The sequence below is a fragment of the Protopterus annectens genome, chromosome 1.part0 (genome assembly GCF_019279795.1).
Source record: "Protopterus annectens isolate FY-2018-M chromosome 1.part0, PAN1.0, whole genome shotgun sequence".
Lineage (NCBI taxonomy): Eukaryota > Metazoa > Chordata > Ceratodontiformes > Protopteridae > Protopterus > Protopterus annectens.
In genome coordinates, this window is record NC_056725.1 from 839,047,019 (window position 1) to 839,060,442 (window position 13,424).

The 13,424-nt window shown below is 43.4% G+C and overlaps 1 protein-coding gene across 1 annotated transcript in view; it reads right to left on the bottom strand.

Annotated features, from left to right (window-relative positions):
* TMEM209 (transmembrane protein 209) overlaps positions 1 to 13,424 on the bottom strand; it is a 439,863-nt gene that overhangs the window by 149,596 nt on the left and 276,843 nt on the right. The window contains 2 exon segments of the mRNA XM_044063801.1: positions 4,643 to 4,692; positions 6,991 to 7,022. Of these exon segments, the coding sequence (XP_043919736.1) occupies positions 4,643 to 4,692; positions 6,991 to 7,022 (82 nt within the window).

A 13,424-nucleotide genomic window follows, 5' to 3' on the forward strand; every position in this document is an offset into this window, starting at 1 on the left:
CAACCTAGGACTACTTATTTACTTGTTTCAGAATATACCGGATCTAAATTACCTCAAATGTTTATTAGGTTTCTGAGGCAATATACAAAAGGGGGTATTATCTTCTTTCCCCAGATGGCAAAAAGCTATGTTCATGAAAATTTGTTACTCAATTCTCAATAATTATAGATGAGGATGGTTATTTTGAGCCTGATAAATTCAATACAGATAAAGAATATTCTGATTCCTCCTTGGAGAAACTACAGTTACTCCAACTACCCCATCTACATCCTCTGTAACAAGTCCCTAACTCAGAAGCAGCAACTTCCACTATAAATATGGTCTTTGCCCTTGGTCTGCTGTTGATTTCCAAACTATTTTGGACTTTCATCAATCAGAACAAATCCAGCAAAATATGCAAGAACCTTAAAAGGACATGTTCAGTTGCAAAACCCTACTTTAGAGGATCTCAGAGCAGTAATGGGCACTTCAATTCTGCCTGATCTATTGAAATGCATTTGGGATTATGCTAATATACCAGACCCTATTCCCCAGCATACGGCTTTTCAGATAGCTAGGACCAGTTTATCACAGGCTATTACAGCAGTATGTCCACCAGTACCTAACTGGTCCCAGATAAAGAGAGGCAGAGTAAACTGAATCTTATTTACAGCACATGACAGACTCTTTTGCAGCCTTTTCAGATTATACCGAACCTACTTAAGGCTTAGCAGTAAGAGGTCTCTCAGATGCTTTTATCAATGGCTTACTGCCCCCCATTTAAGACCAGCTGAAAAAAGGTTTGCTTACCTTGGTTGAGTTTAGGGCTCCATGAACTTGTTAATCGGGTTCAATAATTACCACATCCTTATTCATGAAAAATGACAGTGACAAGATGGACAAGAAAAATTATTAAACCTACAACTCCCAACAATTTACCAGAAATACAGGGAAAATAGATTAGGAAGAGAGGGATGCAATAGATTTAGATTTTCTCAAAATCAAGGACCACTTCCTCAGAACTTTAATAATCATACCCCAAATTCACAAGAACAGAGACAAGGATCAAATGCAAATCAGTGTTTTAAATGCAGCCAAACTGGTCATTGGAGAGAGAAGTGTAGTTTCCTATAGACAGTAGACATGCCAATACAGTCTAACAATCCATTTGATAATCAGCTGCCACCACAAGGTCAGCAGACTGTCCACCAAAATGTGAGACAACAACCTCCTACATGGAACACTCCTAGGCAGCCACCATCTTGGCAGAAAGATGAATAGAACAGCCATGAACAGGAATCACAGCTATTTCCTTTCATACTTGTACACCAGAAAAGGCCCATTTGTAAATATCAAAGTTCAAAACAGTATTCCCTTTTTAATAGATACTGGAGCTACTAGATAAATGCTAAATGCTTCTGTAGCTAAGAATCTCCCTTTGTCCTGCAACTCAGTGCAAGGGGTCGGGGTAAATCAGGAGTCTCTTTAGACTACACAGAGTGTCAGTTCCCATTCAGCTGGGACCACTGACAGACCAACATACTTTTCCTGTTAGAACCTCTGTGTCCCTTAAACGTTAAGGTAGGGATCTTCTCTAAGTTACAATGTACAATATACTGTACACCAGATGGAATACATTTAAAAATCCCCAGTGAGTCTCCGGTGATGCCGATGTTTGCTGTAGCAGGTGTTTTAGATGAGGACATGCTCTTTTCTTCCCTTATGGGCACAATACCGTAACAGCTATCAGATGCGGTCTTAATAAATACAATTCCGTCGCAGTTATGGACACCCCATGATAATGAGGTAGGACTTGGAGATACTACACCAGTACAAAGTACTTGAAAACTTCATAAACCTCTGCCCATAGTAGCGCAATATCCTCTTTCTGAAGGAGCAGAAACAGGAATAAAATCAGTTATTTCAGGATAGCTTCAACAAGGTTCAATCATTCCTGCTAGGAGTCCTTGTAACACACCCATTGTGGCAGTAAAGGAACCCTGCAAAGACATTTAAAGATTTGTCCAAGATCCAAGAAAGTACAGTTGTGTACACTTACCACAAATGTAGATGTTCTAGTGTATTCACTGTTGCAGTCATCACATTTGCGTTATTCTGCTTGCAGTTGCCCTCAGTCGGCCTGATTATCAAAGTCTTGGGTCCTGCGTCTGTTGCTGTCTCATCTTCAGTGACGTCAGATAGTCAGGGGTATAAAGCATGCAATAGACTCCATTACATCACTTTTTCTTGCCCCAGATATCAGGTGCCCCCCTAATGGGAAGCAATTAAATATACAAACAAGGTTATACCTCCAGCAAAAAAGCAAATACACCAAAAAAGCTTTTAAGCATAGTAAAAAGGAATAGAGATATAGCCAAAAGAAATCAGGGGGCTGGAGGGAGGGTAACCAGTACTGCAACAGTGAATACACTCGGACATCTAACACTTATGGTAAGTGTACACAACTGTACTATGTTCATGTTTCACTGTTGGAGTCATCACATTTGGGTAGATTCCCAAAGCTAAGGATGGCAGGAGGAATTTAGATAGCATTAGGACCAACTATAAGGCCCTGAAAGACTGCAGTGGCAAAACCAGCTCTGGATTTAGAGACAACTGACACATGGTAATGCTTGGTGAAAGTATGTACAGAACTCCAGGTAGCAGCTTCTAGGATGTCCCTGGTAGGGATACCTCTGAGAAAGGCTGTAGAGGTACATGCAGCCCTGGTTGAATGTGGTCTTATTCCATGTGGGATAGGTTTTCCATGGTGCTTATAGCAAAAATTAATGCAATGGCCTATCCATTTAGAAATGGTTTGCTTTGAAATGGCCTTACCCTCTGCCCCTGCAGCAAATGTTACCAGCAGCTGTTCAGATTTCCTGAGAGGTTTAGCCCTGTCCAAGTAAAATCTAAGTTGTCTGTGCACATCTATGGAGTGCAGTATCCGTTCCCCTTTGTTCTGTGGATTAGAAAAGAAAGTTAGTAAATGAATGGACTGATTAAGAGCCACACTGGATACTACCTTGGGCATGAAGGAGGGATTGGTCCTGAGGGACACCCTGTCCACATGAAAGATGATGAAAGGCTCCACTGCCATAAGGGCCTGTAATTCAGACACCCTTCTTGCTGAAGTGATGGCTAAAACGAAAGCTGTTTTCCAAGAAAGGAATTTCAACTCTGCATTGGCAGCTGGCTCAGAAGGAGGTAGACTGAGTTTTTCCAATACAAAGTTAAGGTCCCAGGCTAGAGTAGGGGCTCTCCTAGGTGGTCTTAAATTTTTGGCCCCTATGAGGTACTGCTTGAGCACTGGATGAGAGAACAGGGTGGTTCTGTGTTGTAATGAGCTGAAATGGCTGAGGCATGAATCTTGATGGAGGAAAAGGAAAGGCCGTTGTGAAGCATCTCAGTTAAGTATTTCAGAATCTGAGGTAAATTGGGCACTGCTGTGCTCATCCCCTGAGTTTGGTTCCAAGAACAGAATATTTTCCATTTTTCAGCATAAGATTTTCTAGTACTAGGACTCTTTGCCTCCAGAATGACATCTAACACTTGTTTACTGAGGGATGGTAATGGAGAGATCAGGTAATTAGCCAGGCTGCCAGGTTCAGGGTTTGAAGCTGAGGGTGCAGAACCTGGCCCTTCTGCTGGGACAGCAGGGTAGGGGTCTGAGGCAAGTGCCATGGTGCCAGCAGTGACACACTGCGCAAGAGTAGGTATCAGTGTTGGCGTGGCCAGTCTGGTGCAATCAGTGTCATCCTTGGTTTGTCCTGTTTGATCTTTAGTAGTACCTTGGAGAGGAGAGGCAGAGGAGGAAGGGCATAAACTGATGGATTTTTCCAGGTGAACGATAGGGCATCCACTTTCCAAGCTTGTTTGTGGGGAGTCCTTGTGCAGAATTTGCCCAATTGGTAGTTCTGGGGGGGGGGGAGGCAAACAGGTCTATCTCTGGGCTCCCCAATTTGTTTATCAACATGTTGAATGTCTTTGGTTCCAGTTTCCACTCATGTGGGTCCCATGAGATTTCTGCTTAGATCGTCTGCCAGTGTATTTAGCTTTTCTGGTAGGAATTGAGGCTGTAGGTGCACTTGGTAGTTCAAGGCTGTGTTCCACAGAGCCATGCCTAGTCTGCAGAGAGGGTATGAGTGGATTCCCCCCTGCTTGCTTATGTACCACATAACATTGGTGTTGTCCGTTTTTACCATTAATTGTCCTGGAAGAATGTGGTTATTGAAGGCTGTCAGAGTATTCTGTACAGCCAACATTTCTTTTTGATTGATATGCAGGTGCATTTGACTTTGGTTCCATTTGGCCTGAATGCACCTCCCTGCCAAGTGAGGCCCTATGCATAGGCTGACATGTCTGTTGTTCGGGTTTGGGCGGCAGGGGGTAGGGTGAATGGCAGTCCCTTGTTTTGGTGGCAGGCCTCTGCCAAGCAAAGGAACTCTAACTGTAGGCAAGGTTTGACAGGAATAATTGCTTCTAGATCCTGAGAATGTTGGCACCATAGGCTTTTTAGAAACCATTGTAGTTTCCTTATATGCAGTCTTGCATATGGAATTAGGAGAATGCAGGAGGCCATGAACCCCAAAGCTTGCAGTATTTGTCTTGCAGATAGCAGGGTCTTTGTGGCCATTAGTTTGAAGTAAGCTGTCAAATGAACTTGTTTCTCTGGCGTGAGGAAAGCCATCTGGGAAGTTGTGTTCAAGCTTGCTCCCAGGAATACAATTTGTTGGCAGGGTACCAGATGTGATTTATTTTCGTTTATGGTGTACCCCAGAGAAGTTAGCACTTTTTGTACAAACATCAGATGATTCCATAGTATGTCCTGGCTTTCTGCCTGAATTAGACAACCGTCCAGGTATGGGTATATCTGAATATTTCTTTGCCTGAAATATACAATGACTGGAGCTACGCACTTTGTGAATACCCTGAGCGCAGTAGATAAGCCAAAGGGCAGTGCAGAGAATGGATAGTGCATGAAGCCTGCTTTGAAGCATAGGTATCTTCTGCAAGATTCTCTGATTGGGATGTGCAGGTAGGCTTCATTTAAATCCAGTGTTGCCAACCAGGCATTCTTGCCTAGCATAGGAAGCAACTGGTGAAGAGTTAGCATCTTGAACTTTGGGAATCACCAAAAAAGTGTTTAGGATGGAGAGATCCAGGATAGGATGATTGGAGATGTCTTTTCCTGGGCACCAGAAAAAGTCTTGAGTAGAAACCTTGTCCCCTTTCCTCTTCTGAGACAGTTTGAATAGCCCTTATACTTGAGAGAGAACTTGCTTTTGAGCCTCTGCCCACTGATTTAGGGGTAGAGCTGGCCAACCATTTGGGGTTGGTAAAGTGTGGAAGTGGAATCTGTAACCTTGGGAAACTATATTTTAAACCCATTTGTCCTGGGTAATGCGTTCCCAGTTTTTTGCCTGCAGAGCAATCCCCCCCCCCCCAAAGGAGCAGTCAGTTGAGAAGGGCTTGGAAGTTTTAAAGTTAAGTCATTGAGATAGTTTACCATAAGGGGGAGGTCTTACTACTCCGTGCTTTGGAAGTGGGAGCTCCCCCACTGCTTAGTCCTGTGCATGCCTTGGGACTGAAGCCGGAGTGTTCTGCTGGTTCTGGGTTTGGACTGAGAAGGCCTGGAAGAGGCAGGAAAGGACCGATTCTTAGAGTGCCAATGCCTATTAAATCTTGGAGGCTGTACTTGCAGGAAATATTTAACAGTTTGCATAGATTTAGCTTTTTCCTCCATCAGTACTACTTCTGCTTTGTTGCCAAATAGGCGTTCCTTGTTTAAGGGAGCATGCAGCAATTTAGCTTTAACATGATCTGGCAAAGATTGCTCCTTAAGCCAAGCATGCCTTCTACATACAGACCCAGTAACAGCAGCCCTGCAAGATGCCTTTAGTGAATCAAAACCACATTGCAAAGTATGTTTTCCAATTTGTTCAGCAGAATGCATTAAATCCTGTAATTCCTTTTTTTTTTCAGCACAGTCAGGAATCAACAATTTTCAGTTTAAGCAATCAAGCAGTATGCTGCTGATACTTTAACATATGAAACTGGTAGTTTAAGGCCATAATGGCCAAGGTTGCAGAAGTGTATACCTCCTTCCCCCTTTTCTATCCAGCACCCTGGAATCTTTATCAGAGGGGGTAGGATTTTTGGCAGTGGTAGCCTTAATGCCCTTGGGTCCCTGTGAAATGGTCTCAGGATCCCCAGTAGGATTTTTAGAGAGTAACTTTAGAGTCAGGACCCCTGTAATAGCTATCTGGTTTTCCAGGAGCAGGAGGTAAGGAGTCAGGGGCCAAGCTAGTCTCCAAGAAGGCATCATCAACAATGTCCAGTACAGGGGGGATAGCTAAAGGCCTGTGTTGGGACAGGAGTAAGAAATCCCTAAGCCTCTTTTTAGAATCAGAGTAATCCTGACTTTCCCAGTCAAAATGCTCCCTAAGAGTATGCAATGTTTCACCAAAAGACAAATCCTCTGGAGGGGAAGCAGAGGGAATAGAGTCCTTTGCATCAGAATCCTCATAGGTAGATAAGGATAAATCATGGTCATCAGAGGAAACAGAAATTTCAGAATCCTGATCAGAAGAATCATAAGCAAATTCAGTCCTAGGTCTCAGAGGGAGAAGGTTGGCTTCCCCTGATTAAAGTAATAAGGTCTTCAGCCATTCTTATAATTTGTTTTTTAGGCATAGAGGCTTCACCATGCAGTCTGGGCGTCCGTTTTCTAGGCATGGATCGAGTTTTAAGCCTTGAAGAATTTAATGGCGTCAGTTTAATATGCAAGTCAGTAGGCCTGAATACACCCTCAGAAGCAGGTGCCTGCACAGAGGCTCCGGACCCATCCAAGGTAGAGACATCTGCAGGTTCCACAGCAGAAGCATCTCGCGGCATTCTGGACTCTGGATGGGTCTCAGTAGAGGCCTGCGAATCTGAAGTAGTAGGTATCAGGGGCTGTGAAAGCCCCTCACTGAGTACTGGCGAACTGGCGACTAGCTTAGGAGAAACGTTGTAGACAGCTTTGAACCTAGGCGGCCTGTCTTTATCTTTGCATTTTTTTCGGAATGTCGGTAGTCGGTGGCTTACCGAAGCCATATCTGGATAATTCAACAGTAGCAAAATATTTTGAAGCGTAGATATATCGACGACGAATAATTCGTTGTTTAAATAAGGAACAGAACCGACACCAAGGTACGTCGTGGTGTACGTCTAGGCAAGGAATACAGTATGAATGAAAATCTTTATGAGGTATTTGCTTTCCACAAGAAATACAATTACTGAGTTTTACTGACATCGGTTTAGAGCAAGAAAAAGTTTCACCAATGGGGTACTTGGCTTTAGTTGAAGACTTTGGATCTGAAACTCAAACGAAAATTTCAGGAGTCGGCCGACCGTCACTTGTGAACTGCTTCTGCTTCGGGCACCGCACGGCAAGAAAGACTGATGTAATGGGCGTCTGCTGCATGCTTTATATCCCTGACTACCTGATGTCAAGGAAGATGAGACAGCAACCGATGCAGGACCCAAGACTGATAATTAGGCCAACCGAGGGCTACTGCAAGCAGATAATCCAAATGAGATGACTACAACAGTGAAACACGAAGAACATCTGTAAATACAGTAGTTGTGCTTGCTTTCCCCATAGTACCTAACCCTGCAACTATTCTTAACTCAATTCCCTCTTCTGCTATTTTTTCAGTTACTGACATTTCCTCAGCTTTCTTCTCTATCTCAATACACCCTGAACACCCAGATAGTCAGTATTTGTTTCCATTTACAAATACCCAAGGAAATGCTTACCCCAAGGTTATGTAGTATCATCCCCTTTATTTTCAAGGGAAATGGAACAAAACCCAGCTAGATAAAGTACTGTTACCTTGTGGGTCTGCCTTAGTACAGTATGTAGATTATTCTTCTCAGCATCCAGTTTCTTAGCCGACTGCCAGACTGATGATGCTTTCCTGTTAACTACATTAGCTGATTTAGGATTCAATGTAAACCAATCTAAGCTTCAGCAACTGCAAGTCCAGTATTTAGGATACCTAACCTCTGAAAATGCATGACATTTTGCTTTCTTGCATTACAGCTATACAGACGGCACCAAGACCTACTACTCTAAGACAACTTAAAGTTTAGCAGGCTATCATAGACAGTAGATGCTCAAATAATTAAGCCTTTATTAGAGCTATTGAAAATGAACACCCCTGATCTCCTCCCCAAGGCAACCCTGCTATGAACAAACTTTTACTCAGTTAAAATTTCTCATTTTAAATCCTCCAGAATTAGGACTGCCAGACTATTCAAAAGTGTGTTCTTTTCTGTTGCAAATGTAATAAGGTAGCATTAGGATTATTAGCAGAGAAGAAATTATGGTTTTAGACCAGTTGCTTATTACACTAAAAGTCTTGATATAGTGGCAGCCGCACTTCTTCCTTGAATTAGAGCTGTAGTTGCAACTGCCCGGTTAATGCTTTCTTATTAAAGAGTAACACAATATCTTTCTGCTTTTGGACATTCCAAATATAAGCTAGTTCTACTTAACAATCCATCTTTGCAAATTATTAGATGCCCTTCCTTTGAATCCAGCCTCTCTTATCCTTACTGCTGATTAAGATGAATCGCATGATTGTGTTTTTGTTAATGTGATTCCTCCTAGACACGATCTCAAAGATACTCCTCTGGAGAATCCAGACTTAAATTTTGTTCATTGATGGAACATGCTTCAGAAGGGAAGATGAACAATTGACAGCCACTCTTGCAGTTTGTAGCCAGTTTCTTTTTATCAGATTGTCACTACTGAGGTATGAGAACCAGGCAGCCAGTTTTTCTTTATCAGATTGTTTCCAGGGAAACATGAAGACCAGCTGCAGAAATGTTACTGAGCATACATGTTTTTGCTAAAAAGAAAAGCCTTATAATATTCAATATTCTTTTTCATTTACCTGCTTACTCTTAAAACCTGTTACTAAAAAGTACAGTTTTGTACCTATCATAAATGTAGATGTCCGATAGGTATGCATCTGCAGTCATAACATATGGGTTGTCCTGCCTCAGGCAGCCCTTCGGTCGGCCGGATTCCAAAGTCTGGGTCTGGCCTCGGCTGATGTTGCACTTTCCCCGACGTCAGAGCGTCTGGGGTATAAAAGCATCAGCCGACGCCATTTTCCTCAGTTTTTCTTGCCCCAGATGCCAGGTGCCCTCTAGGAAGGCTAAATTTGGATAAATGCTGAAAAGTTCCAAACATTTGCAAATTATATACATGTATAAACAAACAAATACACCATAATAGATTCCCCCAACTAGCTAAAAGAGGGGTAAGAACCCTAGGAATACCACAGAGGGGAAGGAGGGAGGGTAATCCTGACTGCAGATGCATACCTATCGGACATCTACATTTATGGTAGGTACAAAACTGTACTATGTCCTTCAAGGATGCATCTGCAGTCATAACATATGGGTAGAATACCATAGCCAATCTGGGGGAGGAGGTACTAAGAAAGGGATGGTGTAGTTAAGATCCCCTGCAGGACTGCAGTAGCAAACCCTGCTCTGGATCTAGAGTATAAAGGTAGATTGTAATGCTTGGCAAATGTATGCACGGAGCTCCAAGTAGCAGCTTCTAAAATGTCCTTGGTAGCCACCCCTCGTAGGAAGGCTGTAGTGGTGGCCGTGGCCCTTGTGGAGTGAGGCCTAATGTTTTCAGGAACTGTCTTTCCGTGAAAGGAGTAGCAAAATCAAATGCAATTTCCTATCCATTTTGAAATTGTCTGTTTGGAAATTGCTCTTCCTTGCACCCCAGTTGCATATGCTACAAAAAGTTGGTCAGTTTTTCTGCTAGTTTTTGTTCTGTCCAAGTAGTAGCGTAGTTGTCTGTGTATATCCAGGGTGTGCAAAGGTTTTTCCCCTCTATTCTGTGGATTAGGGAAGAACGTAGGCAAGTGAATAGCTTGGTTCAAGGATACCCTAGATACCACCTTTGGCATAAAAGTAGGATTGGTTCTTAGTGAAACCCTGTCCTGGTGGAAAATAAGAAAAGGCTGCACTGCCATTAATGCTTGTAACTCAGATACTCTTCTTGCTGAAGTGATTGCCAGAAGGAATGCAGTTTTCCAAGATAGAAACTGTAGATCCGCTGATGCTGCTGGTTCAAAAGGAGGAAGTGTCAGTTTCTCCAGCACAAAGTTGAGATCCCAGGCAGGTAGAGGGTCTTCTTGGAGGTTTAATATTTTGATCCCTCTCAGGAATTGTCGGAGGAGAGGGTGAGAAGATAGGTGGATCCACATTGTATTCTGCTGAAATTGCTGAAGCATGAATCTTAATGGAAGAATAGGACAGGCCATTGTGGAACAATTCTGCTAAGTATTCTAGGATATTTGTTATGTTTGCCACTGTGACATCTGAGCCTTTTGATGTGCTCCAAATGAGAAATCTCTTCCATTTAGCTGAGTATGTCTTCCTTGTGGAAGGCTTGCGAGCCTCCAGGATAATGTCCTTCACCCTCTGAGATAAAGCAGTTTGATTGGGATTTAAGGAATTTTCCAGGCAGTTAGCTGCAATGTTTTCAAGTTGGGATGCAGGGTCTTGAAATTGTTCTGCGTCAGAAGAAGAGGCCATAGGGGGAGAGGCCATGATTTTGCCTGAGACATGCTTCTCGATCATGGATACCAGTGTTGTCTTGGCCAGTCCGGAGCTATTAGTATCACTTTTGGCTGTTCCTCCCTGATCTTCAGTAGAACCTTGTACATCAATGGGAGAGGTGGGAAGGCATATACTGTTAGGGCTTTCCAGCTGAAAAAGAGAGAGTCCACCCTCCAAGCTTGTGGGTGGTATGCCCTTGAGCAGAATGTCTTCAGTGGATGGTTGAGTGGGGAGGCGAACAGATCTATCTCCGGCATTTCCCATGTCTTTGCTATGAGTTGGAAGATGTCTGGGTGCAGCATCCATTCGTGTGCATCCATGGTAGTTCTGCTTAAGCTGTCTGCCAGTGCATTTTCTTTCCCTGGCACGAATTGGGACTGTAGTTGGATATTGAGATTCAGGCATAGTTCCCACAGATTCATAGCCATCCGGCATAGAGGGTAAGAATGTGTGCCTCCCTGCTTGTTTATGTACCACATGACCGTGGTGTTGTCTGTCCTTATTAACAGGTGTCCTTGTTGGAGGAATGGTTTGAATGCCTCGATTGCATGCCTCACTGCCAGCATTTCCTTTTGGTTTATGTGCATGCTTAGCTGTCCTTGAGGCCATAGGCCTTGGATACATTTGCCCTCCATGTGAGCTCCCCATCCTCGGTCTGAGGCGTCTGTGGTGATGGTCTGCCTTGTTTTTGGTTTGTTGAAAGGCAACCCTCTGTTGGACTGGCAAGCCTAAGCCCACCACAGGAATTCCTTTTGAAGGCATGGAATGATTGGTATCATGGTTTCTAAACTGTGACTGTGTTGAGACCATACACTCCTTAGGTACCATTGTAATTTCCTCATATGCAGCCTGGCATGTGGTATTAGAATTATGCAGGATGCCATGTAACCCAGGGCCTGCAGGATTTTCCTTGCAGTAAGCTGAGTTTGTCTTGTCAGAGTCATGAAGTAATCTGGAAGTTGTTTTTGTTTTTCTTCTGTGAGAAAAGCCATTTGGGTGGTTGTGTCCAGATCTGCACCCAAAAAGGTTATCCTTTGGGATGGTACTAGTCTTGACTTTTGGATGTTGACTGTGTATCCCAAGGTCTGTAGCAGGTGTATGGCATAGGCCAAGTCCTTTATCAAATTTTTCTTGTTGTCCGCTTGTATTAGGCAGTCGTCCAGGTATGGGTAAATTTGAATTCCCTGTAGTCTGCAATGTGCAATTACTGATGCCAGGCATTTCGTGAATACTCTGGGCACAGTAGATAAGCCAAAGGGCAATGCTGAGAATTGATAATGCTCTGATCCTGCAAGAAATCTGAGGTGTCTTCTGCAACTTGGTCGAATAGGGACGTGCAGGTATGCCTCCTTGAGATCTAGAGTCACCAGCCAAGACTCCTTGCCCAACATGGGAAGAAGTTGCTGTAGGGTCAGCATTTTGAATTTTGGCACAATGAGGTAAGTGTTCAGTGCGGACAGGTAGAGAATAGTCCTCCATTGATTTTCTTTTCTTGGTACAAGGAATAGTCTGGAGTAAAATCCTTGGCCTTGTTCTGAACATGGTACCTTTTCTATAGCTTTCATCTGAAGTAAATTGCTGATTTGTCTTAAAGCCTCTGCCCTCTGATTTGGTGGAAGGTTTGGCATTCCGCTTCTTTTTGGCAAAGTGTGAAAGTGGAACCTGTATCCTTTGTCTATTATTTGCAGTGTCCATGTATCCTTTGTAATATAATGCCAGTTTTTTTGAGAATAAAGCCAGCTTTCCGCCCAAGGGTGCTTCCAGTTGATCGCTGGTAGGCGGAATCAGAGTTAAGTCATTGAGCCTGTCCTGGTGTAGTGGTTGTTGCTGTTGCACTACTCCTCTGGTTGGCAGGCTGCCACTGACTGCCTCTGTAGGAGCCCTTCGATTGACCTCTGCCTCTAGGGCACCTGTTCCTGCCTCTCTGGGCTCTGTCAGAGTCTGTAAAGGACCAATTCTTAGTAGGCCAGTTTCTGCTGAATCTCGGTGGTTGAACTTGCAGGAAATCTTTAACTGTTTGCACAGATTTTGCCTTTTCTTCAACCTTTTTTAAGATCTCCTGAGCAGAGGAGCCAAATAAATTTTGTTTCTCCATTGGAGCATCCAGGAGTTTAGCTTTGACATGGTCTGGCAAAGATTGCTCCTTCAGCCAAGCATTTCTACGAATAACTGCCCCAGTCATAGTTGATCTAAATGAAGCCTCCAGTGCATCATAGCCACATTTTAAGAAATGATTACTAACCTGTTGCGAGTTGTGTACCAAATCCTGAATGGATTTACGGTCTAGGGGCTCAGGAGAAGAAAGTTTTTTTATTCAGTTCATCTAACAAATACTCTTGGTACTGTATCATATGAAATTGACAGTTTAATGCCCTGACAGAAAGAGTTGCAGAAGTATACACCTTCTTTCTCCATCTCTCTAAAGCTCTAGACTCTCTTTCAGAGGGTAGAGGATTTTTGGCAGTAGCGGCCGCAACCCCTTTAGGGCCCTGAGAAATAGTTTCTGGGTCTGCAGAATGGGCTTTATACAGATGGAAATGAGAATCCGGGACCCTGTAGTATCTGTCAGGTTTGGCAGGGGCCGGAGGAAGAGTATCAGGGGCTGTACTGACATCATTGTACACATCATCAATTACATTCAGAACAGGAGGTATAGCTAAGGGCCTATGCTGAGGCAAATGCAAAAAGGTCCTTAATCTTTTTCTAGAATCAGAGAAATCCTGACCTTGCCATTGAAAATGCGCTCTCATGGAGTGTAGAGTCTCACCAAAGGAAAACTCTTCAGGAGGGGAGGCCGAAGGGAT